General features: G+C 66.1%; 3 protein-coding genes across 15 annotated transcripts; 2 read left to right on the plus strand and 1 right to left on the minus strand.

The window, feature by feature from the left end:
- Positions 1-1,264: 1,264 nt before the first annotated feature.
- Positions 1,265-18,754, plus strand: UBTF (upstream binding transcription factor). Of its 12 annotated transcripts, none has more exons than XM_071817982.1 (22): positions 1,265-1,522; positions 5,037-5,163; positions 7,078-7,253; positions 7,559-7,642; positions 8,295-8,450; positions 9,202-9,266; positions 9,821-9,950; positions 10,418-10,528; positions 10,807-10,940; positions 11,356-11,497; positions 11,835-11,876; positions 12,343-12,456; positions 12,649-12,804; positions 13,251-13,406; positions 13,650-13,760; positions 13,846-13,931; positions 14,100-14,289; positions 14,516-14,563; positions 14,778-14,846; positions 15,263-15,409; positions 15,755-15,874; positions 16,215-18,754. In XM_071817982.1, exons 2-22 carry the CDS (start codon positions 5,106-5,108, stop codon positions 16,326-16,328), a joined length of 2,409 nt encoding a protein of 802 aa, XP_071674083.1. In that variant the 5' UTR covers positions 1,265-1,522; positions 5,037-5,105; the 3' UTR covers positions 16,329-18,754. The 12 variants fall into 12 exon arrangements, with proteins under 12 accessions (XP_071674083.1, XP_071674085.1, XP_071674084.1 ...); XM_071817984.1 differs by lacking the exon at positions 1,265-1,522 and adding an exon at positions 1,633-1,933; XM_071817983.1 differs by lacking the exon at positions 1,265-1,522 and adding an exon at positions 1,948-2,082.
- Positions 18,755-19,258: 504 nt separating this feature from the next.
- On the plus strand, positions 19,259-25,773 carry ATXN7L3 (ataxin 7 like 3). Of its 2 annotated transcripts, XM_065856286.2 has the most exons (13): positions 19,260-19,417; positions 20,879-20,991; positions 21,064-21,196; positions 21,640-21,811; positions 21,912-22,009; positions 22,165-22,187; positions 22,294-22,339; positions 22,585-22,616; positions 22,687-22,755; positions 23,096-23,139; positions 23,277-23,348; positions 23,652-23,785; positions 24,060-25,773. In XM_065856286.2, the coding sequence occupies exons 2-13, from the start codon at positions 20,941-20,943 to the stop codon at positions 24,206-24,208; spliced, it is 1,023 nt and encodes a 340-aa protein (XP_065712358.1). In that variant the 5' UTR covers positions 19,260-19,417; positions 20,879-20,940; the 3' UTR covers positions 24,209-25,773. The 2 variants fall into 2 exon arrangements, with proteins under 2 accessions (XP_065712357.1, XP_065712358.1); XM_065856285.2 differs by having other exon boundaries at positions 19,259-19,417; positions 20,879-21,196.
- A 273-nt stretch (positions 25,774-26,046) lies between these two features.
- On the minus strand, positions 26,047-27,221 carry TMUB2 (transmembrane and ubiquitin like domain containing 2). The gene is given in 3 exon segments (XM_065856324.2): positions 26,047-26,218; positions 26,221-26,477; positions 26,642-27,221. Coding segments are annotated over 3 exon segments (789 nt in total). The 5' UTR covers positions 27,115-27,221; the 3' UTR covers positions 26,047-26,159.
- Positions 27,222-27,314: the final 93 nt, after the last annotated feature.

Here is a 27,314-nt window from a genome sequence, read left to right on the forward strand (position 1 = left end):
TAAAACATTTCCTTGGTAAGAAGCAAGTCCTGGGGAGGGCACAGAGAGAGGACGGGGGTGTCTTCGGGAGCCCCTGCTCCCAGCCCATCTGCAGGGGGTTGCGGCTGATTTCCAGGGCTCTGTGTCCCCCCTCGGTAGCGAAGCCACACGACTGCACTGCGGGGGAACCTGTGCGGCCGCTGGGGCCGCAGCGCGCCGGCACTGCCCGCCCAAAAGGGCTCCTGGTTACAGCAAAAAAGGTAAAAATTAAAAATGTCGATTTTCACAAGTTGGACCTGATCACCTCCAAATATTTTGTTGATCGTGTGGGTTTTGTTTGGTTGGTTTGTTTTAAAATTTTTCACTCTTGCAAAACAGTGACATTTCACCTAATTTGGACAGGAAAGCGGCTCAGCCGAGCGCCTTTCCATGCCGAATAAATATACTGACTTTTTTTTCCCCAAGCTTTCCCTGGAGGGATCGGCTGCCCAGCCCGGAGCAGCTGGCACGGCTCGGCACGGCTCGGCACGCCCTGGCAGCTGCGCCGGCCGCAGGCAGGACCGCAGGACGTGGCGGAGGGGCCGTCCATCTGTCTGTCTGTCCGATCCTTTGCTTGGGAGTAAGGCCCACTGCCCTGGCCAGGTTGTCCCCCATTGTCCCCCTGACCCCAAATCAGCCTGGGGGGCCAATTGCACTCAGATTGGTGTTTGTGGTTTGTTTTTTTGGGGGTTTGGTTTTCTCCCCTATACACAGGGGTGAAAATCCCCCAGATTTTGGCTGTTCCCGAGCAGCCAGCTGGAGAGATGTCCCCAGCCAGCCAAGCCCGGGGCAGCCCCGGCCCCGTGTTCCCAGGAATCCTGGGGGCTCCCCAGCACCTCCCGCTCCCCGCGGCCTTGTGGCAGGTGCCTGGCGGAGCCGCCGGCGCCGGCCGGGCCGCTTGTGTGCAGATGGCCGGAGCTCGCCAGCGGCCGTGCCGTGCGGGCGGCCGGGAGCGGCGGTGCCGTGCGGGCGGCCTGCGGCCGGAGCGCACAGCCAGCCCCGGCTGGGCCGCAGCGTGTGAGCGGCAGCGGGGCGCCCGGTACCGCGCGGGCAGGCCGGGGTGGCCGGTAGAGTGCAGGGAGTTTGGGATGGCCCGTAATTTGCAGGCAGCTCGGGATGGCCGGTAATTTGCAGGCAGCTGCCCGGCCGGGATTGGCTGCGGGGAATGACGCCCAGCACAACAAAGGTGGAGTTGGAGAAATTGCATTAAAAAAAATTAAGAGAGAGAGAGAGAAGAAAGGGAGCGGAAAGCGGAGGGAGGGGAGGAAACTGCCCCTCGCCCGCCCCGCCGGGGAAATCCCCCACCGCGGCGTGTCCCGGGGCTGCCCGGGGCCGCGGGGCGGGCAGGGAGCGCGGCCCCGCCGCTCCCCGCCGTACCGGAGGGGACCCACCGGGGCGGGAGGCGGCTCGGCTTCCCCCCCTCCGCTTCCCCCCCCTTCGTTTTTTTCTCCTTTTTTTTTTTTTTTTTTTTTTATGCAAACGCCGGGCGAGGATTGTTGCACATGTAAGGAGATTTTTTTTTTCCCTTTCCCCCCCCCTTCCCTCCTCTCTCCTTCCTCCTCCTCCTCCTCCTCTTTTTCTTCTCGCCACAGTGTTGCAAAAGCAAAGAGCAATAAAAAACACGGCGAAAGCGGCGGGAGCGCGGGGCGGCGGCGGCGGCCGGCGGTGCCGTTTGGGGAGCGGCGGAGGCTGGCGGCGGACCCCGGCGCGCAGAGCCCGGCTGATTGGAAGAGAAAACGCAGCGCCATGGAGGCGGGGGAAAGCGCGATCGTCTCTGCGGGGACTGGAGCGCGTCCACGCCCGGGGCCAGCGCTGCAGAGCTGGCCGGCGTTCAACCGCCGCTTCCCCGCCCCGGCCCCGCCGAGCGAGCCCCGGCCCCGCCGAGCCGCGGCCCCCCAAAGCCGCGGGCCCGCAGGTACGTGCCTGCGCCGGGGGAGCCGCGCCGCGCCGCCCGGGCTCGCCATTCGCCGCCGCGCCGCTCCGCCGGCGGGGCTGGAGGAGGCGCTTTGTTCCTCCCCGGGCTCCTGCTGCCGCCGCCGCCGCTGCCGCCGCGCACCGGGCTCGGTAAGGCGCCGCCGCCGCTCCGCCGGGAAGGGGGCTTTTGCACCCGCCGAAGGGGGATTTCGGGGCTTTTTTCTTTAAAAATACTAGGGTTTGGGTTTTTTAGAGAGGAAAAAAACCCCCACCAGGCTGGGTTCCGCGCAGGCCCCGCGGGCAGGAAGCCGCCGCCGGGGCTCGCCCGCCCGCTCCGGCCCCGCTCCGCGCCGGCGGGGGGCACCGCGCTGGGGCTCGGGGCGGGGGGGAGCGCACGGCTCGGCGGCCTCGGTGTGCCCCCCCTCCCTCCTTTTCCCTTCCCTTCCCTCTCCTCCTCCTCGCTCCCTCCCTCCTTCCCGCTCGCCCTCCCTCCCGGCTGCCGCAGCTGGATTTCGGGGGCAGGCTTCCAGCGCTGGGCGGTTGTTTTTCCCCAGCCCGGGTGAGTCCCGCGCCGCGGAGCTCGGCACCGCGCTCGGCCGGGTGCGTGCCCAGGCTCGTCCGCTTCCCCCCCCTCCTGCTCCGCGCTTCATTTTTCCTCCGCTTATTCTTTTTTATATATTTTTTCCCTTCCTTTTTTTTTTCTGCCTTTCTTCCCCGCTTCTTTCTTCCTTTCTTCCCTCCGGACCGGGAGCGGGGCTCCAGCCCCCCGCTGGGTGGGTGGGTGTTTCTGGGCTCGAGGAGGGGTCGCGGAGGGGGGGAGAGGAGGGGGCGGCGGTGGTGGGAAGCGGGGGGGATGGATTGGGTAGGAGCCGCTCCCCGGGGGTCGGTGCGGGGAGGTCGCGCTGCCCTCGCCCGGCTCGCTGCAGCTGCCCGGCCGCCCCCAGCCGGGCATCCCCGCCCCCCCTTCCCCCTCCTCCTCCTTCTTCTTCTTCCCCCAGCGGCTCCGGCGCGGGGCTGGGGCTGCGGCGGCTCGGCTAGAGCTCCCCCCCTCCTCCTCCTCCTCCTTCCACCACCACCTCCTCCTCCTTCTCTCCTCTCCTCCTCCTCCCCCTTGCAGCCCGGAGAGGTGGGTTTGTCTCGGCTTTATAACCGCGCCGGCTGCACGGGTGGAGGGGAAGGAGCGGCGGGCGGAGGCGGGCGCAGCCCGGCCATTGTGTGCCGCGGCGGAGAGCGGCCGCGCCGGCCGGTAACGATGGGGGGTGGCGGACGGGGAGGCCAGGGGAGGGGGAGAGCCGCGGCGCATCGCATCGCTCCGGGGGGCCGGGGGAGCGTGGAGGGGCCCGGGGAACGCTCCGCGCTCCCTCTCCGCTCCCCGGCCCCCCCGGACTCGCCTCCATTGTCTGCCCGGGCGCTGTGGGAGGAGGGGGGAAGGCGGCAAGGCGGCGGAGCGCGGCTCGCTGGCGCCCGGGTGGGAACCGGGGGCGGGAGGGGGCCGGGGAGGCGCCGCCGGGGCCGCCCGCGCTCGGTCCCACCCGGTTCCTGCTGCCTGGCGGAGGAGGAGACTGGCGCTGGCCGGCGGCGCAGGGCATGTGCGGGCTCCCCGCCTCCGCCCGCCGGCCCGGCCCCTTCCTCCCCCGCCTCCTCCTCCTCCCCCCTCAAGGCGCGGGATCCGGTCCCCCCCCGGGGATCCCGCAACACCCCCCCCCGGGGATCCCTCTGCGCGCGCACCGCGATCGCCCCCGCCCCGCCCCGCGCTGATCCAATGGATCCCTCCCCCTGCCGCGATCCCGCCTTCCCGCGCCCCGCTGCGCCCCCTCCCCGGGGCGATCCCCGCTCCCCCACCCCCGGGGGCTGGGCTGATCCCACCCCCGGGAGATCCCGGATCCACCCCCGCGGGGGCCGACCCGACCCTGAAGCGATCCCGCACCTGCTGCCCTGCCGGGCTCGCCCGGCCCGGGGCGACCCCTGATCCGCCCCGCTGGTCGTTCCGACCGGGTTCGCCCCTCAGGTGCTGCTCTGACCCCTGCAGCCCTGCCCTGGCCTCCCAGGGGCTGGCGGGGTCCGCACCCCCTCCAGGTGATCCCCGATCCCCCGTCCCTGGAGGGATCCCCAGCGGGGCCTGCGCTCCCCAGCGCAATCCCCGGTGCCCCTGGGTGATCCTCCCTCTGGCCCAGGGTCCTGGATCCCGCCCCCGGTTCCCATCCCAAGGCCCAGGTCTCTCCCAGGCTCCTCCCAGGCCAGGATCTGGCCCCCTGGCTCCCACCGGGATCCCCAGGATCCCCCAGCCCGCGCCCCCCGGGCCGTCCCTTATCCCCTGGGGCCTGCGGCCTGGCCCGCGGCCCGGCTCCCCCCACTGCTGCTGCCCCCCCGAGGCCTCGTACCCGCTCGCCCCCCTGGGATCTGCGGGGATTGTTCCCCTAGCGCCCCCCTGGTGAAATATCCACCCCCCGGTGTGCTGTCCCTCCCCAGGAGAGCCCCGGTCCCCCCGTCCTGGGGAGATCTTTCCCCAGAGCCCCCCACATGCGCAGCCCTGAGCCCCCTTGCATCGCGATCACAGAACCGCAGATCCTGCCCGCCTGGCGACGATCTTGGTGGATCTGTGGCATCTCTTCCTTTGAGACCCCGATTTCTGAGGGAGTGACCCCCTTGGGAGACCCCTCGGAGCCCTGTTGGTTCAGGTCCCCCTGGCCCCCTCCCCTGGGTCTCTGGAACCCTCCCACCCCTGCTCAGGGAGATCCCCTGGACCCTTCTCCTCTCACATCTGTGGGGTCCCTCCAGGTCCTGCCCCCACCCCACAGACATCCCCCCAAACCCTTTTTCCCTGCCTACATCTCCTTTTATCCCCCCCTGCAAGGGCTGGGGTTGTGCCACCATTAATGCTCCCCCTCCTCCAGCATCTCCGGGACCCCCCGGCCTCCACCTTCTCACCTGTTACCCCTGCCCTGCACCCCCCTCCAAGGCCCCTGCAAACCTGGCAGGGCTGGGTGTGGGGGGGATCCCAGCACCTCGTTCATCTGCGGGGGAGGACGTGATGTGGGGGCCCCGGCAGGGTTGGGGTCCGCCCCAGTGTGGGAGTACCTAGCGGGGTCTCCCTTTGCTTGCAGACCGAGCGGGAGTGATCTCGGGAAGCGAGGGAGCCGGCGGGGACCGTGCTGGGCGCAGGCAGGTGGAGGATGAACGGCGAAGCCGAGTGCCCTGCAGACTTGGAAATGACAGCTCCCAAAAACCAAGGTGAGGCCCCCCTGCCACACCGGGGGTCCCGCGGGAACGCCACCGCCGTCACATTAAAAACAGAGTAAAACCCCACGGTGGCACTTTTGTCTGAGGGACGGAGGAGCCGTGGTCCTGACCATGCCGGTGGGGGGTTTGTCGGTCCCGGTGCCGGCTCTGCCGTGGGGGTCGTGCGGGCGCGCGCAGGTGCTCGTACCTCGGCCCCGGCAAGGGGCGCCCGCCAGCTCGCAGCGTCTGGGGTGCTGGCGGTGGGTGGCTGGCGTTTTGGCAGGGGGCACTGGCTCAAAGAGGCTCTGCCTTCACCATTCACATCTGGGCTGCATTACAAGCTGAGCCGTTACCTTGGGCCTCCGGCTTCCAGACCCTGAGATGACATCAGAGGTTCAGCTTTTATTGGAAAAAGGGGGAGGAAAACAAGAAAAAACAGGCGTTTTATTTGGGGCAGCCGGGCTGCGCTGCCCCGCCACCCCAAACCGCCCCGAGTGCCCCCGCGCCCGGGGAGCGCGGTCCAGCCCCTCTCGCCCACCGGTCCCGTTTTTCCTTCCTTGCCACAGTCGGTTCTTGCCCTGGGCGAACCCAGCTGGAGCACGTGTTCTTCCTGGGTCTTTAGATGGATTTAATTACACCAGGGCAGCTTTCCTAATATAGACCTGGCCCGGCCGATGCCAGGAGAGCCGGGGATAAATCGGTCCCAGGGCACAGACAACCCCATTCATCTTGGCAATTGAAATCCGCAATTCCGGTGGTTTTCGGCAAACCCTGGGCGGAGGGAGCGGGGATGGAGGGACGAGGGGCTGAACGTGGGGTCCCCGTTGTGCTCACCCTGCTGCCAGCTAGGGTTTGGGTAGACTTCCACCATTTCTTCTGTATTCCTGTGGGCTGTGGTTGTTTCAGCCGTCTGCCAGCAGCAGGGTCATGCAGGGCCAAAGGTCTTGAGGTGTTTGCACATTGGAGGGGGGAAACTGAGGCGTGGGGCTTGTTGATGGGGCAGTTTGGGGGTCCCTTTAGGCAGCTCCAGGTGCCCCAGCCGTCTCCTGGCAGCGGCGTGGGGCTGGCGATGCCGTGAGAGCCGCGGCTGCCCGGGCTGGGCTGCAGCGGACGGGGCTGCGTGGGTGTGCGGCGCGGGGCTCTGCTCCTCTGGCCTCTGCCCTTTCGGCCCCCAGGGCCCGCTGCTTTTCGTCAGGGGCACCCGGCTCTGCAGCGCACCCAGCGCTCCTCTCCCCACCCGCGGCGGGAGCTTGGGGCCCGGCACAGGAGCCCCCTCCCGGCAGCTTGTCTGTGTGGGAGCTGGGAACGCTCCCGGCATTTCAGGGGGTGTTGGGTGACATAACCATCGCCCCTGCCCTGTCAGGGACCACGCTGCAAGACGGGGGGCTGTGCTGGGTTCTGCGCCCCCCTGCTTCATGGTCTCTGAGCTTTGACCTTGGCAGAGGTCAACATGGAGCTAGGTGATGGCAAGGCTCTCCGAGTTGAAGGAAACGCGGTGCTTGGGGGTTTCCCGTTGCTCCGGATGCACCTTTTCCACTTAGAAAGTGGGTTTCCCTGTTTCCTCCTTGGCTGGAGAGCAGATCACTCCCGTTCTGCTCCACGGGGCTTCGCGCCCGTGCGTAGGAAATAACCTTGTGCTCCCGTGCAGCAGAGCCACCACCTTATCTGATGGTGTTCTGGGATGTGCGAGTCTCTGGTTTGCACTGAGTGGATTTTCTAGCTTTGCCCGGATTGTTTTGGCCCACAGAAAGTTGCTCTAGGGTGATGGAAGCGGGCACGTCCCTTTGATCTTTAATCTCGAGAGGCAGCATGTGGAGATTGTGTGTCCCGGCGTGTGGTGCGGGGTGCACGCCGGAGCTGAAGTCCCCGTCCCTCGGGAAGGCAGCCGGGCCCCTGCTGCTGCTGAGCCTGTTTCTTTGTGCTCAGACCGCTGGTCTCAGGAGGACATGCTGACTCTGCTGGAGTGCATGAAGAATAACCTGCCCTCCAACGATGGAAGCAAGTTCAAAACCACCGAGTCCCACCTGGACTGGGAGAAAGTGGCTTTCAAGGACTTTTCGGGGGAGATGTGCAAGATGAAGTGGATGGAGATTTCTAACGAGGTAACTGACAGCTGCGTGGGGATCAGAGGGCTCTGTTTGGGAGGGACAGTGTGTTCTTGTGGCCTCCTGGGGCTGTTTGAATTGGTCCAGTTACGTGCCCCGAGCCCTCGGCCATTCATGCCGACACCATCCCGCTGCCGCCGGCATCGCGAGCCCTTGGGAGGCGCTGGGACGGGTCGTTTGCGTGGCGGCATTACCACACCCGTGGGTTTGTGGCATGCTGAGCGTGGCTTGGTGCTGAGCAGGGATCTGCCTTGTCCCCTGCCCGCAGCCCCTTCACATTTGTGGCCCTTTGTTACCTGCAGGTGAGGAAGTTTCGGACCCTCACAGAGCTCATTATGGATGCTGAAGAGCACGTGAAGAATCCTTACAAGGGCAAAAAGCTCAAGGTATTGGGCAGGAGTTGGGGTCAGGCTCTAAAGGGGGCCCTTGGCTTGCCCAGGGTGGGGGCTGTCACCCATGTGGCACCGCAGACCCGTGTGGCTCTGCCACCAGAGCCCCTGCGGGCACCTCACTGCCCGTAATCCCTGCACCGGCTGCCCAGGGCTCCGGAGGCCACAGGCTCTGGGCCTGGGCCAAGTCCAGGGTACATGTAACGTGGCCGGCTGTGCTGGCAGCCTGCGGCCAAGTTTAGCACAGGGGGGCTGTGAGGCCGCTGTCCTATTCCTGGCCTGCCGGGTCGGGTGGGGTGCTGCTTTCGGCTGGGTGGCCACCGGCTGTCCCCTCCTCCTGCCTCAATTTCCCCTCTTGCGGCACAACCACTTTGTGCAACAGCTCTGGATGGCTGGAGACTGCTCGGGCGATACCCAGGCCTGGGATATTGTCATTCCTGGGGCAGGGAGCGCTTGTTCCCAGTGTTTTCCCCCCCTTGCCTGCGGAGTGGGGATGTTCCCATGTCAGGGAGCTGGGTCGCCAGCGGGGCTGGGTGCAGGCAGGTCTCCTCCAGTGCTGGGGGAAGCTCCGAGCCGGTGGGGTTTTGCTGTGCCCTCTGCAGTGCCGCCGGCTCCACTCTCAGTGTGTGCCACTCTGCTGTCTCCCCAGAAACACCCTGACTTCCCCAAGAAGCCACTGACTCCCTATTTCCGCTTCTTCATGGAGAAGCGGGCCAAATATGCCAAGCTTCACCCCGAAATGAGCAACCTGGATCTCACCAAGATCCTGTCCAAGAAATACAAGGAGCTTCCCGAGAAGAAAAAGGTATGGGGGGAGTCAGCAAGCCCCTTTCTGTGTGCGCCTCTGTGCGCTGGGCTGTGCCTGCCCGGCCCGCCCACTGAAACCAGCAGAGCCCAACCTCCGCCTGGCGAGGGTTTAATGCAGCTCTCTGGATTCAGGGAGAAACCTCGGTGCTTGTTTGGTCCTGTCAGACCAGTAAGACTTCCTTTCTTTTTCCTGTCCTGGTTCTCAGGATCCGTGGGTTGGAGGCTGGCTGGGTCTGTCCGTTGGTCCGTCTCTTCCAGACAGACCTGGATGGTGACTTAGCCGTTGGGTGGATCTGTCTTTAACGCTGGGGTTAAATCACACACCCCGCCCTGGCCTCCCTGTCAGAGTGAGGGGTGGGGACAGGCTCTGCCCCGAGCTGTGAGAGGTGCTGGGGGGTGCCCACCTCCCCCCCAGCTCTGGAGTGGCCCTGGGCTTGGCCAGAGCCCAGCAGACATTTGGGTGCCCCAGCTCTCGGTCTGGGTGGGTTTGCCACCAGCAGGAAGGGTCCAGGACACAAGGTCCTGCTGTGTCCTCTTGCGCAGGGCTGCCCCCGTGCAGGAGAGAGGGAGATTGTGCCTCTGGAAACCCTCAGCTGGGAGCTGCAGGGCCAGTCTGATGGGCTGGGGAGCCCCCGAGTCCCTTTGGCGTGGTGGGGTGCCCAGGGGACAGGGCCGACAGGGCTGTATCTGCCTGCCCGTTCCCGGTGCTGACATCTCTCTCCATCTCCTTGGTGGCTTTGTGTCCCCAGATGAAATACATCCAGGACTTCCAGCGAGAGAAGCAGGAGTTTGAGAGGAACTTGGCGAGGTTCAGGTGAGCAGGCAGCCCCTCCGGACAGACCCAGGCCCCCCCCTGAGTGCAGCTCGTGGAGGAAGCCCCGATGGGCACTGTGGCTTGAAGGCAGAAGGGAAGGGAGGATGCTGGAAAAAACCAGCAAGGAGAAGGTGTCTGAGAACCGCGCTCTGGCTGGGAGACCCGGCGGTGTGGGGAGAGCAGAGGAGCAGCTGCACTCCGGGGTTTGGGATCTGCAAGGGGAGGACAGGAGCCCTGCCACTGGCGCTGTGCAAAGCTGAAGTGACCACCCTGTTCCCCCAGACCGCCCCTTTGACCCTGGTCACTGTGACCCTGGGTGGATCTTGGTGCTCCCAATGACCAGCCACTGTTCCAGGAACACCCAGCCCCGCGCATCAGAGGAGGGGCAGACTCAGTTGCCTCTTAAAACCCTCCTGCTGCTTTTGGGGACCCCCTAGTATCCGAGCCCATGGAGGCTCAACCCTGCAGTGACAGTTGCCGGAGTGGGGAGGTTTAGGGCGTTTCTCCTTCCACCTTCACCCTCCATAATGCTCTCCCTTCCCTGACGGGTAAAGGGAAGATCACCCAGATCTCATCCAGAACGCCAAGAAATCCGACATCCCTGAAAAACCCAAGACCCCCCAGCAGCTGTGGTACAACCATGAGAAGAAGATCTACTTGAAAGTGCGTCCAGATGTGAGTACGGTGGGTGGGAGTGCGTGTGAGTGTGAGTGTTGAGGGGTCCTGTACCCCGCTGCTGGGGGAAGAGGAGGGGGAAAGAGAGAAGCATTTTAGCGGGGGGGGATGGGATGGAAGACGCTGCTAGAAGCTCCCAGCAGTCTGGACGGAGGTAAGAAGGGGCTCTGCACATCTGGAAGAGGCTCTGGGGGACACAGGCCACATTTTTTGCCTGCAGTCGGAGGGGTGACCACAGCCTGAGTCAGGGCAGGACAGATTTCCAGCACAGACACGCACCTCTGGCCATGCCCCGCACTCGCACGCACCCCCTTCCCCGGCCACGAGCTCGGCTCGCAGCCGCCCCGTGGCCCCAGGCCGGGGCCGCCGGGCCAGGCCGCCGGGCCACGCTATTTTTGCCTTTTTAAATTTTTTTTCCCCCTCTTCTTTTTTTGGATTTTACCCCTCTGCCCTCACCTCTGGCTTTGGGTTTTCAGGCCACCACGAAGGAGGTGAAAGAGTCGCTGGGCAAGCAGTGGTCTCAACTCTCGGATAAAAAGAGGCTGAAATGGATTCATAAGGCCCTGGAACAGCGGAAGGAGTACGAGGTAGGGAGCAGCCTCACCCGTTCCCCTCCACACTCGCCCCTACGTTCACTCCAAGCCACCGGCAGCCGGCCAGTTTCACCCAGTAGCCAGTGTGGGGGTTCAGGCAGGTCCATGCAGGTCCCTAGTGAGTCTGAGCCCTGCCTCCTCCAGCTGCGTCTGGGAAGGGAGAGTGACCCCAGGGAGATGGTCAGGGCAGTGGTTGGCTTCTCTTTCCTCCTCCTCCGGCCCCAGCCAGGCGGGGACCGGAGCCCCTCTGCTGACCACTCTGTCCTCCGCAGGAGATCATGCGTGACTACATCCAGAAGCACCCCGAGCTGAACATCAGCGAGGAGGGCATCACCCGCTCCACCCTCACCAAGGCCGAGCGCCAGCTCAAGGACAAGTTCGATGGACGACCCACAAAGCCACCCCCGTGAGTGCTGCCCCTCCCCGCCTGGGGGTCCCTCTCTGAGCTATCGCTTCAGGCTCTTGCCCAGCTTGCTCAGACGCTGGGGGCTTTGCCTGCCTTTGAGACCCAAATAATTTCTGACATCGTGGGCATGGGCTGTCAGTGACCCCATTGAACTGGTCCTTAAATATACGTTAAATGTAAATTGGGAGAGAATCTGAGTGAGGTCTATGGTGCTGCTGCACGCTCTGGGTTAGGGGGTAATCCAACCCCTGGCCTCCCTAAAACGCAGACACCTCTGGCACAGCACCTCACTGCTTGGTGCAACCTGGAGAGCAGCTGGGAGGACCTTGGGGGGCTCCTGGCACCCAGTGAGCTCTGCAGAGGGGACGTGGGCACACAGGTCGTCCCTGACACTGGGTCCCTCTGTTGATTGCAGGAACAGCTACTCCCTGTACTGTGCAGAGCTGATGGCCAACATGAAAGACGTACCCAGCACCGAGCGGATGGTGCTGTGTAGCCAGCAGTGGAAACTGCTCTCCCAGAAGGAAAAGGATGCGTACCACAAAAAGTGTGATCAGGTGAGTGGCCGAGGATGGACAGATGGGTAGTCAGGCAGATGGACACCAGTGCTGTGGGGAAGGAGGGGCAGGATGGGAGAGCTTGGGCTACAAGTCCCGCTGGAAACGAGCCCCTCACCCTTCCTCAGTGCCTGTCCTTGTCATCTTGGCCACCAGTTTCTCCTGAGGTCCTCAGTCACCTCCCTTGGGCCTCTGACTCCCCAGTCCCCATGCGTGGGCCCAGCAGATGGGCCGGGTGGAGGATGCTGTCGCCGGGGGCCGAGCTGGGCGGGGGACTGCACGAGGCAGGGATGGCGTGGGGATCTCTCTGTAACCACACGTCTCCATCTCCCGCCAGAAAAAGAAAGACTACGAGGTTGAGCTGCTCCGCTTCCTGGAGGTGAGTGACGCGGGTGCCCCGGCCTCGGCTGCGGGTGGCAGCGAGTCGCTTCCTTCCCTGGGCTGGGCCGTGGGCGGGGGAGCTGCACCAAGGCTGTCCCAGCACCGTGCTCCGTCCCCAGCCAGATGTGACACAGCCTCAGCTGCATCTGCAAGGGCAGGGGCTGGAAAATCCAGGGGTGTGCTCAGATCTAGGCACCTGCCCACCCTGCCGTGGTGGAGAGGAAGCAGATGAGGCTGAGCTGGGGAGGGGACAGTGCTGGAGAAGAGGGATGTGGGGTGACACAGGCATGGGGACCCTCGGGCTGCTCACCCAGGCTCGCAGTGTTGGCCCTGGCTGGGGTGGCTTTTGGATCAGGATAACCGAGTGCATTAGTTGCCCCTCCCCAGTGTCCCCGTTCCCTGATTGCATCAAAGCCTCGTTAGCATCGGGCCGTCTAACCATGTCTCTCCTCCGGTGCCACCAGAGCCTGCCCGAGGAGGAGCAGCAGCGGGTGCTGGGTGAGGAAAAGATGCTGGGCAGCAACCGGAAAGGGGCGACAAGCCCTGCGTCCAAAAAGTCCTCGCCAGAGACTGGCAAGGTGAGAGCGGCAGCTGGAGAGATGGGGCAGCACGTGCCGGAGACAAGGGATGGGGTTGCTGGCACCTCAGGGTGCTTTGCGGGCTTCATTCCTTGGTTCTTTCCCTGTGTTTTTCCCGGGGTTGGAGGTGGCAGTGCAAGGTGGGTCCCTCCGTGTGCTCGCCCCCACCCCTGGTGCCGTGTGCCTCCGCAGGCCAGCTCAGAGAAGCCCAAACGGCCCATCTCTGCCATGTTCATCTTCTCGGAGGAGAAGCGGAAGCAGCTGCAGGAGGAGCGGCCGGAGCTGTCGGAGAGCGAGCTGACCCGGCTCCTGGCCCGCATGTGGAATGACCTCTCCGAGAAGAAGAAGGTTGGTACCGTTCCCAACCCTTCTCCTCCATCCCTGTCTCCACTGCTCCATTGGGCATCTCCAGCAGCCCAGGGGACGCTGCCTGTCCTTGTCCCGCTGCAAGGGGCTTTGCTGCCCCCTGGGCACCACAGCCGGGGGACGATTGTCCCCAGGAGCGCCATGGCGCCGGTGAGCCATCACCCACCTGCTGGTGTTGACGCTGACAGGGGCTGCCAGCCCTGCCAGCTTCGGAAACCCAGCAGCCTCAGAAACCTTGCAGGGTCCTCAAGCCTCAGCTTAAAGGCTTGATGGTTTTCCTGGTGGGGAGGAGCCCTGAGATGTGGGGGTGCGTGATGGGGGCTGGGGGCGCTGCTGGGGGAGGCTGCAGCGTCCTGCTGCCGGCCCTGCCGCTGCTCGGTGGCGGGGGCTTGTGCTGCCCCTCCACCCCGCCGTGCGCCCCTGCACAGGCCAAGTACAAAGCGCGGGAGGCGGCGATGAAGGCGCAGTCAGAGAAGAAGCATGGCTCAGATAAAGAGGAGCGCGGGAAGCTGCCCGAGTCTCCCAAGACGGCTGAGGAGATCTGGCAACAGAGCGTCATAGGAGACTACCTGGCTCGTTTCAAGGTGAGGAGTGGGCAGGGACAGGAGCCGGCGCTGGGATTAGTGCTCCCCCCAGCAGGAATTGCCTTGCACCCTCTCCCGTGCTCCCCCACCCCGGGCAACTGGTTGGGGCTGGGAGTCATGGGGAGGGGAGGGCTCCCAGCAAGAGAGCGAGTGCCCTGTGGTCCACGGGGGAGCTGGTGGCAGCACCCTGGTGTCCTGGTCATCTTGCGTGCATCTGATGTGGGGTGGGGGTCTGGGCTGCAGAATGACCGGGGAAAGGCGCTGAAGGCCATGGAGGCCACTTGGAACAACATGGAGAAGAAGGAAAAGCTGATGTGGATCAAGAAGGCAGCGGAGGATCAGAAGCGATACGAGGTGGGTCCTGCTCCATCCTGCCCCTCGCTGTGCCCCGTAGCCGGCACTGCCCGTCTCCCTGACCCCTCTTTCTCCTCTGGCTCAGAGGGAGCTGAGTGAGATGCGGGCCCCGCCGTGCTCCACCAACTCCAAGAAAATGAAGTTCCAGGGAGAGCCGAAGAAACCCCCCATGTGAGTACCTGGGTCTGAAAAGTTGGATCTGTCTGCACAAGTGGGCTGGTGCAGAAGAGACTGGAGCAGCCCTGGGGCGCGGGAAGCGCGGGCTGGGCCGTGGTGGTTACTGCGGGCCGGTGGGTGCTTCGCGTTCCGTCTGATCCAGTCTGCGCTCCCCCCTCACAGGAATGGTTACCAGAAATTCTCCCAGGAGCTGCTGTCAAACGGGGAGCTGAACCATCTCCCGCTGAAGGAGCGGATGGTGGAGATCGGCAGCCGCTGGCAGCGCATCTCCCAGGGTCAGAAGGACCACTACAAAAAGCTGGCAGAGGAGCAGCAGAAGCAGTACAAGGTGCACCTCGACATCTGGCTCAAGGTGAGTCCCGAGCCTCCCCGCCTGCTCAGGGGCACAGGGGACTCTGGGGGCGGTTGTTCTGGGGATGCTTGCTGTGGTTTCTGCTCACAGCTCTCCTCTGGGAATGACCATCTCCAGACCCTTTTTTGGCCATTTTTTTAACATAAAGAGCCTTTAAAAATAAATGTGTGGGGAGGGGGTGCCAGCGTCTCTCCCCCTGCACCCTGACTGTCTCCTGTCTCCGCAGAGCCTGTCACCCCAGGAGCGGGCTGCCTACAAGGAGCACACTTCCAATGTAAGTGTCCGCCGGCCACAGCCGTGGGGGCCTGGGGCTGGGCTGGATCCGCCCTGGGCGAGGCTGGGCTGGGGCCGATGGGCTGAGCTCAGGAGGGCCCCTCGGGGGATGCGCCCCTGCAGCAGTTTGGTGGGGGGGCTTCCGTGCCGGGCACCGGGAAGGCGGCGATCCCAGCTCTGCAGCTCTGAATGGCTTTGCTTTGTTACCCCTGCAGAAACGCAAGAGCATGGGGAAGATCCGAGGCCCCAACCCCAAGATGAAGCCAACGATGCAGTCCAAGTCGGTGAGTGCGTGGCGGCCGCGCTCTTCTCTGGGGACACCCAGCACCTCCTCCTTGGGGACAGTGTCCCAGGGCTGGCCCAGACGCCTCGCTCAGACATCCCCGGTGATTTCTGCTGCCTGCCCTTTCCTTGAGACAAAAAGGCAGGGGCCCTCCCCCAGTCTGTGCTCAAAACCCCACCGCGGTCTGATTTTGCCTCCTTGCAGTCTGAGGCATTTCCTGGCTCCCCAGGAGCCGCTTTGGGGCTGTTTGTAATATAAATGGGGAAAAGCTCCCAGATGAGGTGTGGGGCAGGAGCTGCCTGATCCCACTTGGTGGGTGGAGGAGCCCATAGGCTGGTGGCCACAGATGGGACGATGCTCCCGTGGGTGTTGCTGTCCTGGGGTGCCTGCCTGTGACCAACCGCCTCCCGCCCACAGGAATCTGAGGATGACGATGAGGAGGAAGAGGAGGAGGAGGATGATGATGAAGACGAGGATGACGATGATGACAACGGTGACTCATCAGAGGAAGGTGGCGACTCATCGGAGTCCAGCAGCGAGGAGGAGAGCGAGGACGGGGACGAGGTGAGGCTGCGGCGTGTGCACGGGGAGGGCAGCGGGGCCGTCCGGGCCCCGCTCTGCTCCCGTCCCACTCGCCTGTCCCCCGCACCCTCCTCGGGGCTGGGGGACATCGCACCGGGCTCCGGCAGAACCGCGGCCGAGGAGCTCCTGGCGCAGGGGTCCCGGGAGGCGAGGGGGAGCGGGGTCTGCGCGGTGTCCCGGGCGGGCGCGAGGAGCAGCCGCGGGCGCAGGCAGGAGCAGCGGCGGGCACCAAGGTGGGGCTGCTGGGAGCCCCCGAGAGCAGAGGAAAATCTGCCGTCTCTTTCCTGGTGGAGATACTGAGTCTGGTCTCGGCTCCGTTTGCGCCAGTGCCATTGCCGAGTAAGTCACCAGAGCCAAAGCTTTACACCGGTGCAACTGAAATCAGAGTGTGCTGGATGGCGCTGGGGCCAGGAACCGTGTCCGTGCCTGGTGCTCGCCACCACGCAGGTGAGGTGTCCCACCCCCTCGCTGGGCCCAGCTCTCGCCTCTTCCTTCCCCGGCTTTAGAGGGGGGAACTGAGGCACGAGGCGGGTCGGGTGCCCACCTCGGATCGGGTAGGCAGTGGCAGAGGTGAGGGCAGGACCCCGCGCGCTGCTCCGGCGCTCGCCCCCTCGGCCCCCAGCCTGAGCCCTCACGAACTCGCTGCGCTGCGTCCCCCTCCACCTCCCGAGGGGCTGCGCCCCCCTGCCGCAGTGGGGCGGGGAGCAGGGTGCGAGGGGGAGATGATGGATGGCAGCCGGGGTCCCCCGCCCTGCCAGTGACCACCCCATCCTGTCTGCCACCCCAGAACGACGAGGATGACGAGGACGAGGACGACGAGGACGAGGACGACAACGACTCGGAGGGCAGCAGCAGTTCCTCCTCCTCCTCGGGGGATTCCTCCGACTCCGACTCCAACTGATCCGGCCAGGCTCTTAGTAACGTCGTTTGGTTTCTCGGTTTTGGTCCCAGATCTGCCCCCCACCTCTGCGAAAGCCCTTCCTCCTCCTCCTGCCCCCTCGGCGAGCTGCAGCCCCCCTTGGGACCCCCCAACCGGGGAGCGGGGGCTGGAGGGACCCTCGGCCGTGCTCACACTACAGGGGGGAGCCGGGGGCTGCTCTGCCCCCGGGCAGGGGGAGAGGAGGGGGCACCCCCGTCCCTCCCCCCACCCCTTTATTCTCCCCTTACCGAGGGAGGGGAAGTGATTTCTTTTTTTTGAGATTTCGTTATTTTTGGAGGGTCGCCTCTTCCTCGCCCCTTCCCCCACCCTCCCCACCAGCTCCGGACGTTACAGAAACAAAACAGAAACAGGAAAAGAAATTCCCGCCCCCCCCCCTTTTTTTTTTTTTATAAGAACCCCTCACAAATGGAAAAACCCCAAAGCACGACCCGGTGCGCAGACCCTCCCGTCCCCTCCGCCCGTCCCGCCCGGGCGCAGCGGAGCCCAGCGCTCAGGACTCAGCCTGGGACGATGTCTCTGCCCCCCCTCCCCTCTCTGCACCCCAAGGGGCCCCCAGCCCCCCGAACCTCGTACAGTGTGGAAGCTGCACCGGGACTCGGCATGCGGGGCGCGCCAGCCGCGGGCCGTGAGCCCGGGCTGCGGGGGGGTGCGTGTGAGTGTGCGTGTGGGGTGGGGGCCCCGGGCCGCACGGTTCCCCACCCCGGTCCTGGACGCTCAGTGTGACCAAGGGGGGGGCGCTGCGGGCCCCCCCGCGCTGTTGTTGGTGGTTGTTGTGCCGTTGTATTTTATTTTGTTCTTTTTTTTTTCTTTTTATAAAACGAGAAAGATCCATCTTTTATTTTTATTCCCCCCCACCCCCCCGTTTTCCTCCATCTCTGGTGAAGCTGCTCCTCTCCCTTCGCCCAGACCCCGGGGACCAGGGCTCCCCTCTGCCCGGTTACCCAGTTTGCCCCCCCAGGGGTCTCTTGCCCCCCACCCAGTGATGCTGTAAATATTGGTGCGGTTTGGGTTTATTCTGGGGGGTCAGTACCCCCATTCCCGGGAGGGTGTTGGGGCTGTGGGGACTGGAGGGGCTGGGGGGGCTTCGCGGTGACTGTCCTGGCCCTCCCGTGTTTTTTTAAGCAGACACAAGCACCAGCAATACCACAGCACCTCCCTGCAGGGTTCCCGTCCCCACCCCTGTGTCCCCCGAACACGCCTGGTGCGGTTGGGGACCCTCAGCCCCCCACTCTGTTGGGGGGACACATGAGGTTTGTCCCTTCTGGTCCCCCCTGTCCTGTCCCGGAGAGGAGCTGGGCTGGGGGACAGGATTTGGGGGTCCCAGGGAAGGGGGTGGGGGCGCCTGCCCTTGCTCCCCCCAGGCCGGGGAGGCTGCGGGGACTTTCTCTCTTGTGTGCTTTAATTTAGCCATTTTTCTCCTTTTTTCACCCAAATCTCACCTCAGTGGGCGGCGGGGGGGGACAAGCTGTGGGTTTTGGAGTTTTCTGGCTGCACGGGGGGGTCCTGCCCCCCGCCCCCCCGCAGCCATGGCCTCCCTGGGTTTGCTGCTCTCAGCCCCCCCAAGACCTTGAGTTGCCCCAAAACACAACCAGGGACCCCCCAGTGCTGGGGGAGGGGGCACAACCCCCCCGTCACGGCCTCGAGCCTCAAGTTGGGCTGAAAACCACCAGTTCTGGGCAACGGCCCCCACGCCCAGGGTGTGGGGGTGAGCCTGGGTATTCCCGTACGGACAATCCCCCTGGGCCCCCCGGCCCCGAGAGACCCCGGGTGGCGGGTCCCCCCGTGTCCGTCTGTCCCTCCCTCCGTCTCCTCCCCCCTCACCTCCATTTGGGGTTTTCCTTTGATTTTCTTCCCCATTTTTAGTCCCCCCCGTCCCCTAAGGGGAACCCGTCCCTTTTTCTGCTGAATGTACCCAGCACCGTTGTGTTTTAGTGGATGTGTTTTTAGTACAAAAAAAAGACAAAAAAAACAACCTTTTTTTTTTCTGTTTTAAAAAAAAAATAATAATAATTAAAAAAATAATAAAAAAGAAAAATTCTTACAGCGCTGACAATTGGGGGAAAAGGCGTTTGCGCTGCAAGAGGATTGAACCTGAGTGCATTTTGGCACTGCCACACAAACCCGGATCCTTTAGATGGAAGTTCTTGTGAATTACATTAAAAAAACAAAAAACAAAAAAAAAATCATCTTTTTTTTCTAATATTTAAAGAGTGTTTTTGTAGGTTTAAAAAAAAGACAAAAAAAATTAAAAACCTCCCACCTCGGCATTTGTAGGCGAGCGGGGCCGCGGGGCCGCGCCGGCTCCGCTTCCTTTCTGTTGTTGTTCCTTTGAGGTTTTGTTTGTTTCTTTTTTTTTCTTTTTGTATAATAAAGTGAAAAATAATGTTTCTGTTCTCATGTCATTACTATAAAAAATAAAACTTTAGGAAAAAACCCACTAGTGCCAGGAGTGTTCTTCCCCCTCGTGGTGTGGATCCTCGGGGCCGCTGGGGGTCCCGCGGGTCGCTGCTGGGCGGTCCATGGGGGCTCCAGGGGGATCTGTTGGGATCGATCCGGGAATGGCGGGGTCCGTGGGGACGCGCGGGTTCCCGGGGCTGGGGACGGGGATCCGGGATCGGGGGTCCCTGTGGAGCGCTCAGGCTCCGCCCCGCCCCTTCTCGCCCCGCCCACGCCCCTCCGTGCCCGCCCCCTCCTCCGCCCCGCCCCGCGGCCCTGCGCCCTCCGAGGTGTGGGCGCCGCGCGGCGGCAGCGGTGACGGCCGCTCCCATTGGCCGCGCCCCGCACGGCGCCTTCCCATTGGCGGCGGGCGCGGGGGCGGGCCGTGCGCGCGCCGGGTGCGGCGCCCCGCCCTTCTCTCCCCCCTCGGGCCGCCGCCGCCGCCGGGCGGAGGGAGCGCCAGGCCCGGCCCGCCCCGCGCCCGCTCCCGCCCCGGCCCGGCCCTGGCCCCGGGAGGGCGGGCGGCGCTGCCGCCGAGCATGGCGAGCCGCCGCCTGGCCCCGCGGCGGAGCGGCGGGGGGCGCTGACCCGGCCCCGGCGGGCCCCCCGTGCCGGTGAGTGATCGACCGACCCCTCCCCGCCCTCCTCGGCCGCCCGGCCGGAGCTTCCGCTCCCGGGGCCCCGCCCCGCCGCGGGGCCCTGCACACCGGATGGGGCCCGTGGCCCTGCCCCCGTCCCGAAGGAGCCCGGCCCCCCCCCGTCCCGCGCTGCTTTGGGGCCCCCGCGACCCCGATCCCGCTCCGGGACGCTCCGCGGGGCCGCCCCCCCTTTCTGAAGCCCCTGGGATCCGCTCCTGGGCGCCCCCGGCCCCAGCGGATCCCGCGCGAGCCCCCGTCCCTGTGAGGGACCCCCGGGACTCCCTTCCCTCACCCGCTCTCCAGCTGCGCCCCGTTCCCAACCCCCCAGTCCCAGCCCGACGCGGCCCCCGGCTCTGGCGGGGGGGTCTCGGCCGCGTCCGCGCCGCCCTGGCTGCATCCCCCGGGGGGGCAGGTGGGGTGCAGCCCCCCCAGCTGGTCCCTTTTGTTCGGCTCCTCCAGGCCTTGCCTGCGGTGGGGGGGCTGGGCCGCGGCAGCGGCCCCCGCCCCGGGCTCTGCCCGCACCACACCGGCCTCCCAGCGCGGGGGGGCCGGGGGTCCCGGGGGACGGGCGAGGGCGGCGCAGCCCGGGGCCCACGGCAGCCGCCGTTTTCTCTTTCCGAGGCGCAGGGAAGGAATCCCCGGGTCAGGCCCGGAAGCGGCTGCCGGGGTGTGTGTGGGGAAACGGGGAACCCCCCTCCGGTCCCCCGGTCCCGGTGGTTGCGTTGGAACCCCTCCCATGGCAACGGGAGGACCGAACCGGTGGCCGGTACCTGCCGTTCGGGGGTGCTGGTGGGGGTGTCCTGACGTGAGTTTGGGGCCGCCCTGCAGGCCTGCAGTGGGGTGGGCTGCAGGGTGCTCTGGGTGGGACACACACACAATGGTCCCTGTCCCTGTCCCTGCCCTGTCCCCTCCCTCCATCGGCTCCAAGGGAGAGTGATGCAGCAAAACCCACCACCCTCCTATGGGGGGGCACCCGAGTCCCCTGTGCGCACCCGCAACCCAGACGTTGCTGGGGGTGTGTGGGGGCTCGTGGGGGCTGCCTTGGTGACAGCGGGCACGTCCCAGGCTGCCCGAGGGTGGGGGACCGGGGGTGTCCCCGCCTTGGCGGCCGCAGGGAGGGGCCACGTTTGTCCAGCCAAGGGACCGGGAGCAGCCGCCCATCCCGGGACGGAGAGGCAGTCCTGATGGGGCCGGGCAGCAGATGTGGGTCTGGGACCCTCCCCTCACCTGCCCGCAGGGGGTCGGTGCCAGGCTGGGGACCCCTGTGCCCCCTGTTCCTGGGGGTTTTAACCCAGGCCTCTGCCTTTCAGGGCTCGGAGACGCCCCCGAGGTCCTGGGGCCTGCCCGTTCTCCGGGGCGTGAGTGGGATTTTTGGCTGGGTGGGAGGGGTGGCGCTGGCTGCAGGTGAGGTGCCAGCATTGCCCCTGTCACCCCCAGCGAGACCCCCGCGCGTCCTGTGCTATGAGCATTCAGTGTGACTTCTCCACGAGTAGTTGCAAATGAAAATGGAGGATATGTCTTTGTCTGGCCTGGATAACAGCAAACTGGAGGTGAGTGGCCCCTGGCGCTGTCCCTCTGTCCCCCCCGGGCCCTGGTCTCTAACGCCTCCCCCGCTGCCCCAGGCCATCGCGCACGAGATCTACACGGAGCTGGTGGAGGATGCGTGCCTGGGGCTCTGCTTCGAGGTGCACCGCGCCGTCAAGTGCGGCTACTTCTTCCTGGACGACACGGACCCCGACAGCATGAAGGACTTTGGTGAGGGGACAGGGCCCGCGGGCGGGGGGAACACAGCGAGCGGCCCCCCCAGTGCTGCCGGGAAAAGCCACGGAGAGGTTGTGGGAGGGTTGGTTGCACCCAGGAGCAGGGACTTGGGCACAAGTGGTGCCAAGGAGGGCTGGACACGTGGTGGCCCTGGTGTCCCCGCAGCTGTGCTGGTGCTGCCAGGGTGTCACCAGCCTGTCCCAGAGGAGCCATTTTCTAAACCGTGAGGTGCACTGAACCCCAGAAAAACCCCACAGCATGTAGCTCTGCCCTAGGGGAACATGGCAGGTTGGGAGGACGGGAGGGACCCCCTGGCTGGGTTCAGCCCCCGAAGCCAAGCTGAAGGTCTGGGAGGGGACTGGTGGCCCAAGGGACCCCACAGAGGAAAGGGGCATGGCCAGCAGGTCTGGGGGGGCTGATGCGTGTGCCCCCCACAGAGATCGTGGACCAGCCCGGCGTGGACATCTTCGGGCAGGTGTACAACCAGTGGAAGAACAAGGAGTGCGTGTGCCCCAACTGCAGCCGCAGCATCGCTGCCTCCCGCTTCGCCCCTCACCTGGAGAAGTGCCTGGGCATGGGCCGCAACAGCAGCCGCATCGCCAACCGCCGGTGAGGGCTCCTGAAACGCGGGGCTGGGGGCTCCCGTGGTCCCCCTGCCTGGGGACACGGCGGGACAGACCCCGGCCGTCCCTGACCTCCCCCTGCGCAGGATCGCGAGCAGCAACAACATGAACAAGTCGGAGAGTGACCAGGAGGACAATGACGACATCAATGACAACGACTGGTCCTATGGCTCCGAGAAGAAAGGTGGGGAACGTGGGGGGGTGTCCCACCCCCCTGCAAGGCAGGGGGACCACGTCCCAGCAGTGGGTGGAGAGTGGGCTGGCAGCACCTGCTGCAGCTATTGGGGATAAATCCACCAGGAAAGGTAAAAGTCGTTCCTTCTCTGTCTGTCCCTGCAGCAAAGAAGAGGAAATCGGACAAGGTGAGGGGTGGGGGACATGGGGTGGGGCGCACAGGGGGGCGCGGGGTGCTGCCGGGGGGTTGGGGACACGGGGACACTGCCGTCCCAACACCCGCTGTCCCCGCAGAACCCCAACTCGCCCCGCAGGTCCAAGTCCCTGAAACACAAAAATGGTGAGTGGGCGGGGCTTTCACCGCCGGGGGGTGGAGCGTCTCGGAGGGGGCGGGGCTTACGGGAGCGCTGGTGAGAAATGGGGCGTGGCACGCGGAGGGGGTGGGGCCCAGCTGGGCGGGGCGCGTGGTGGGCGGAGCTTGCTCAGGGGCCGGGCGGGGACACGTGGGGCTGCGGGCGGGGCCTCCGCGACTCCCTCTCCCCCCTCACTCCCTCTCCCCCCTCTCCTCCTCACCCTCTCTTCCAGGCGAGATCGGCGGGAACCCCGATCCCTTCAAGGTGAGCCCGGGCAGGGGAGGTGTCGCCTGCTCTGGCCCCCCAGCCCTGACACCACTCTCTGCCCCCACAGTACAGCAGCTCGGCAGGGATCAACTACGAGACGCTGGGCCCTGAGGAGCTGCGGACGCTGCTCACCACGGTGCGTGGCCGGGGCCCTGGTGGGCGCAGGAGAAGCCCCATGGGATCTGTGGGCACTGGGACTTGTGGGATCCTCCCTGGCTCAGCTCCATCCCAGCGGGGCTGGATCCCAGGCTGGGACTGGGGACACTCATGATCTGAACGTGGTGACAGGGATGTGCAGGAATCCTGCACCCGCTGGGCACCAGGTCCTGATCCCAGAGGATGTGGTGGCTGCTCTGTTTGGGAGGCAGGGCAGCGTGGGGAGGTTGGGGGTCGCTGGGGCTGGGGTCACAGTGGAGCATGGCCTGGGGGCTGCATGGCTGCTTCTGCACCCGCTCACCTGTCCCTTCTCTCCCCAGCAATGTGGGGTCATCTCCGAGCACACCAAGAAGATGTGCACCAGGTGAGAGTGTCCTGGGCTTTCCTGGCTGGGTGTGGGGCTGTGGGGAACTATGGGGGGTCCCCAGGGTGCCTGGATCCCTGTGGGAGCTGTGGGGAGAGAGCAAAATGCTCAACTGGGTCCTACATCTCCCCGGCCAGGTCCCTGCGGTGTCCCCAGCACACGGATGAGCAGCGCAGATCAGTCCGGGTTTACCTCCTTGGTCCCTCTGCGTAAGTCAGCACAAGCAGGGCCCAAAACGTCCCGGGGCCACTGTCCCAGTGTGGGGACGGGGACGAAGCTTTGCCACCCGGTGCGAACAGACTCCGGGGGGGCTGCACGTGACACCCAGGTCCGGAGTGAGGCGTGATGGGAACAGGGGTGCTTCCTGGGGGGCTTGGAGGGCTGGAATTGGGGTCGAGCCCCTGGCAGCCACCCTGCATCGGAGGGGGCAGCACTGCGGGCTCCATCGCCTGTCCCCCCTGTCCCTGGGGACCCCCGTAACGCCTGTGCCCCTCCCGCCACGCCTGCGCCAGGTCCCTGCCGGAGGCGGAGGGCAGCGTGGAGAACGACAGCTTCGAGGTGGCGGAGAGCCAGGCCATCATGAGCCGGCTGCAGTGGGACGGCTCCTCCGACATCTCGCCCTCCGACTCGGCCTCCTCTAAAGCCAGTGAGTGTCTGGGGTGGGGGCAGATCCTGCAGCACAGCCCCCTCTGCAGGGGCAAACCGGCCGTGCTGGCATCTTCTCAGCACGGGAGGCGACAGACAGACAGACCACGGCTGTCCAAAGCCACCACAATCCCCAGGGTCGGGGGGACCATCCCCTAGTATTGGGGTACTTTTTCCTGGGTGTGGATTGGTGGGGGGGATCCTTTCTGTTTTGGGGGAGCTCCTGTGGGCCCAGCTGTTCCCCAGCACCCCCATCTCCTCCCTTTCCCCGCCAGGTACAAACAACTCCGAGTCCCGCAAGACCAAGAAGAAGAAGCCCCACCTGGGGCTGGTGAGTGGCGCCCCAGGACTCAGCTCCAGCAAGAAGAAGAAGCCCAAGCCGCCCCCGCCCCACACCCCCAGCATCTACGACGACATCAACTGAGCACAGCGGAGGTGACGGGGGATGGACAGACGGGCGGGGGCAGCCCCGCCCACCCCTTGATTTGGACACAAAGCGGGTACCTGGGGTGCGCAGGATGGAGGACTTGGCCATCGCCGCTGAGGGGAGGTGGGGGCCTAGATTTGGGAGCCCCTGTTTGTGGCCCCCTTCCTCCCGCCCCGGTGCCTCTATTTATTCTGTGACAGTTTTGTACGCGGGGCTCCCCTCAGTGCTGCCAGGGGGTGTCTTGCTCAGAGATGGGGGCACAACGCCCTCCCCGCTTCCCTTCCCACCATCCCCCCAAAAACTGGCTGTGCCCCCTCCCACACTCACTCTGCTGGAGCCCAGTGGCGTGGGGGGCACCTGGACCCCCGGGCAGGTCCCACATGGGTGCTGGGGGGTGCAGATCCCTCCTGCCCTGCGGTTTGGGGCTGCTCCCCACTCCCTGTGCCCAGGCCAGTGCTCACTGCCTGGGCTGGCTCAGGACGGGGGGAGCATCTGGGGGCTCCTGCTCAGAGGAGACAAGCTGGGACCCCCATACATCCCAAATCTGCCGCTGGGGCGTGTTCGGGGCCCGCCCTGTCCCTGAGGGGTCCTGCATGCTGAATCCCTCGTGTCTGGGGGGTTACCAGGGGAGGACGGAGCTGCCGTCACATCCCCTGCCCCAGCCGGGCCACCCCGACCTGCCGGGAAGTGCGCTGAACCCCCACAGCGCAAACTGGGGGGGACAGAGCCCCCCCATCCCCAGGCCGGTGGCCCTGGGACAGGGCTGTGTCCCGGTCCCCATGGGCCTGGGGACGCCTGGCAGCTCTGGTTGGTGTTTGTACCCCCGTGGGCTCCAGTCTCCAGCCTGGTCCCCCTGCTGTACCCCCCGCTGTCTGACACCCCGAGTTCAGCTCTATGTCTGGGGGGGCCGCTGTTCCCTTTGTGCCGCGGGGGCATGGCCGCTCCTTTCCGTGGGTCTCGCGAATTTTGGTGCTCTCGACTCTGGATTCACTATTGTTCTAAATCTGCTGCTAAAGGCAAGTGCTGTGGTGGGATGTGGGGGTGTCCCCACAGTGCCCTGGGCACCCCAAACTGCCGGGGGGGCCCAGCTGTGAGGTGACCCCCCCACTCCCTCCCCACTGCGCTCCGCAGTGGCTCCTGGCACAGCTTTGGGGCGGGGGGCCGGTCCCCGGAACACGCGAAGCTGGCCTTTGCGTGCTCCGGGACAGGGGTCCAGGCACCCAGAGACATGGGGGACCACCCTGGGCCCCCCTCAACTGCCTGGGGAGGGCACAGTGACCGGGCTGGCGGGGGGAAAGCAGCCTGAGCCCCTCCAGCTGCAGAAGTGCTGCAGTTTGGGGTCCAAGGGCTGTAATGGGGGTTTGGAGGTGTCCCGTGCCCCCCCCCAGGTCCATGTCCTCCCCCCGGCAGACCCAGTGGCCACCCGAGGCCCCCCCAGGCTGGGACTTGTGTTTTTGGCACGTTCTCCATCCCGTACGGGCAGCTGAGCCGTTGTGAGGTCTGTGTGTCCCGTTCGTGGGTTGTGGCTGCCCCTGTAAATAAAACTGCATCTTGACTTGGTACCGGGGGCTGGCGGCTGCACGGCGCCGGGGCCGGTTTAGTTACGCGTGATGTCCCGCTCGCCGCCCCGTGCTTTTCCCCGGGGGGCTGTTTTCCGGAGGAACTGTCCCGGGGCGCGGGGACGCAGAGGGCAGCAGGTGCCCCTCGGGCACGAAGGTGACACCGGTGCTGACACTGAACCTTTTATTTGCTTCACAAAGTCCCGGGGCAGAAGCAGCAGCTCCTCCCGAGCTGGGGGGAGGACAGTGCTGGGGGGCACAGCCCCTTCTGCGGCCAAAGTCCGGCTCAGAGATGGGCAAGGGCGCACCGAGCTCCCACCGCACGGCTCCGGTCACCGTCACGCGGCGTGGCGCGGTGGGGGCGGCTGCGGCACCTCCTGCCCGAGCCCCTAGTGCCTGTGCAGCCCGAGGGCCAGGAGGCTGCCCAGGACGGTGACGCCGATCGGGGGGCGGTGGCGGGGGCGGTGAGGAGCTGCCGGTAGCTGATGCGGCAGCACCAGAGCGCCGCCAGCACCGTGGCCGCGGCGGGGAGGCTGCGGAGGCCGGGGGTGGGGCCGGGGGCGGGCGGGGCGGCCCCGCGCCCGGGGCGCTGGCAGTGGATGACGCAGTTGTCGCTGACGCGGAGCGAGCGCAGCGTCCGGGCCCGGTCCCGCGGCAGCCGCCCGCGGGAGATGAACCGCACCGCGCTCTGCTGGCCCGGGAAGAACCTGCGGGGGAGGGCTCGGGGCGCACGCGAGCGGCGCGGGGCTGGGGAAACGCGCCCATCCTGCCCGGGGCGAGGGCAGCGCTGCCCCGCGTCACCCTGAGCTCAGCACCTCGCTCCTCTGGGCAGGATGAGAACGCCCCGCTGGGGGGGGCAGCGCCCCCGGACGTACCTCCTGACCCCCCCACGGTGTCCTCGGGCCGCACCACGGCCACCCTCTCCGTGTCGTTGAGGAACTTGAAGCGCACGGTGATGAGGCCGGGGCCGGGCGGCCCCCCCGGGGCGCTGCGCTCCGCCGCCGGCTCGGGGGAGCTCGGGGTGTCCGGCGGCCGCTCCGGGCCGGGGGCGCCCCCGCCGGCCCCCAGCTCCGCCGCCGCCCCCGGTTCTTCCGTCTTCTTCTCCGGGGGTTCGGGGACTCCGGGGGCCTCCGGCGCCTCGGCCGCCGCCACGGGCCCGAGCCGGATCACGGCCGCGTCCCCGCCCGCCACGATCGCTCCCGGCGGCTGCTGGCCGCCGTCTGCCACGTGCGTGGACACCCAGGCCAGGGCCAGGCCGAGCACCAGCGCCGCGACCCCGGCCGCCAGCGCCACCGCGTCCCCCAGCGCCTCGGGGCCGGGCGGCCCCATCCCCGGGGACTCCATCCCGGGCTTTCGGGGGATCCGGGTCCCGCCGCCGCCCACGCGCCGGACGCGCCACGTCACAGCGCCAGCGCCGCCGCGGCGGGGAGCGGGAGCCAGCTGCCGGCGCGCGCGAGGTGCGTCACGGCCGCGCCGCCACGCCTACTGGGCGTGGCCCCCGCGCGCTGAGAGCGTACAGAGCGGGAGGGCGGAGCGCTTGGGCC

This window comes from Patagioenas fasciata, chromosome 22, assembly GCF_037038585.1.
Source record: "Patagioenas fasciata isolate bPatFas1 chromosome 22, bPatFas1.hap1, whole genome shotgun sequence".
Taxonomy (NCBI): Eukaryota; Metazoa; Chordata; class Aves; order Columbiformes; family Columbidae; genus Patagioenas; species Patagioenas fasciata.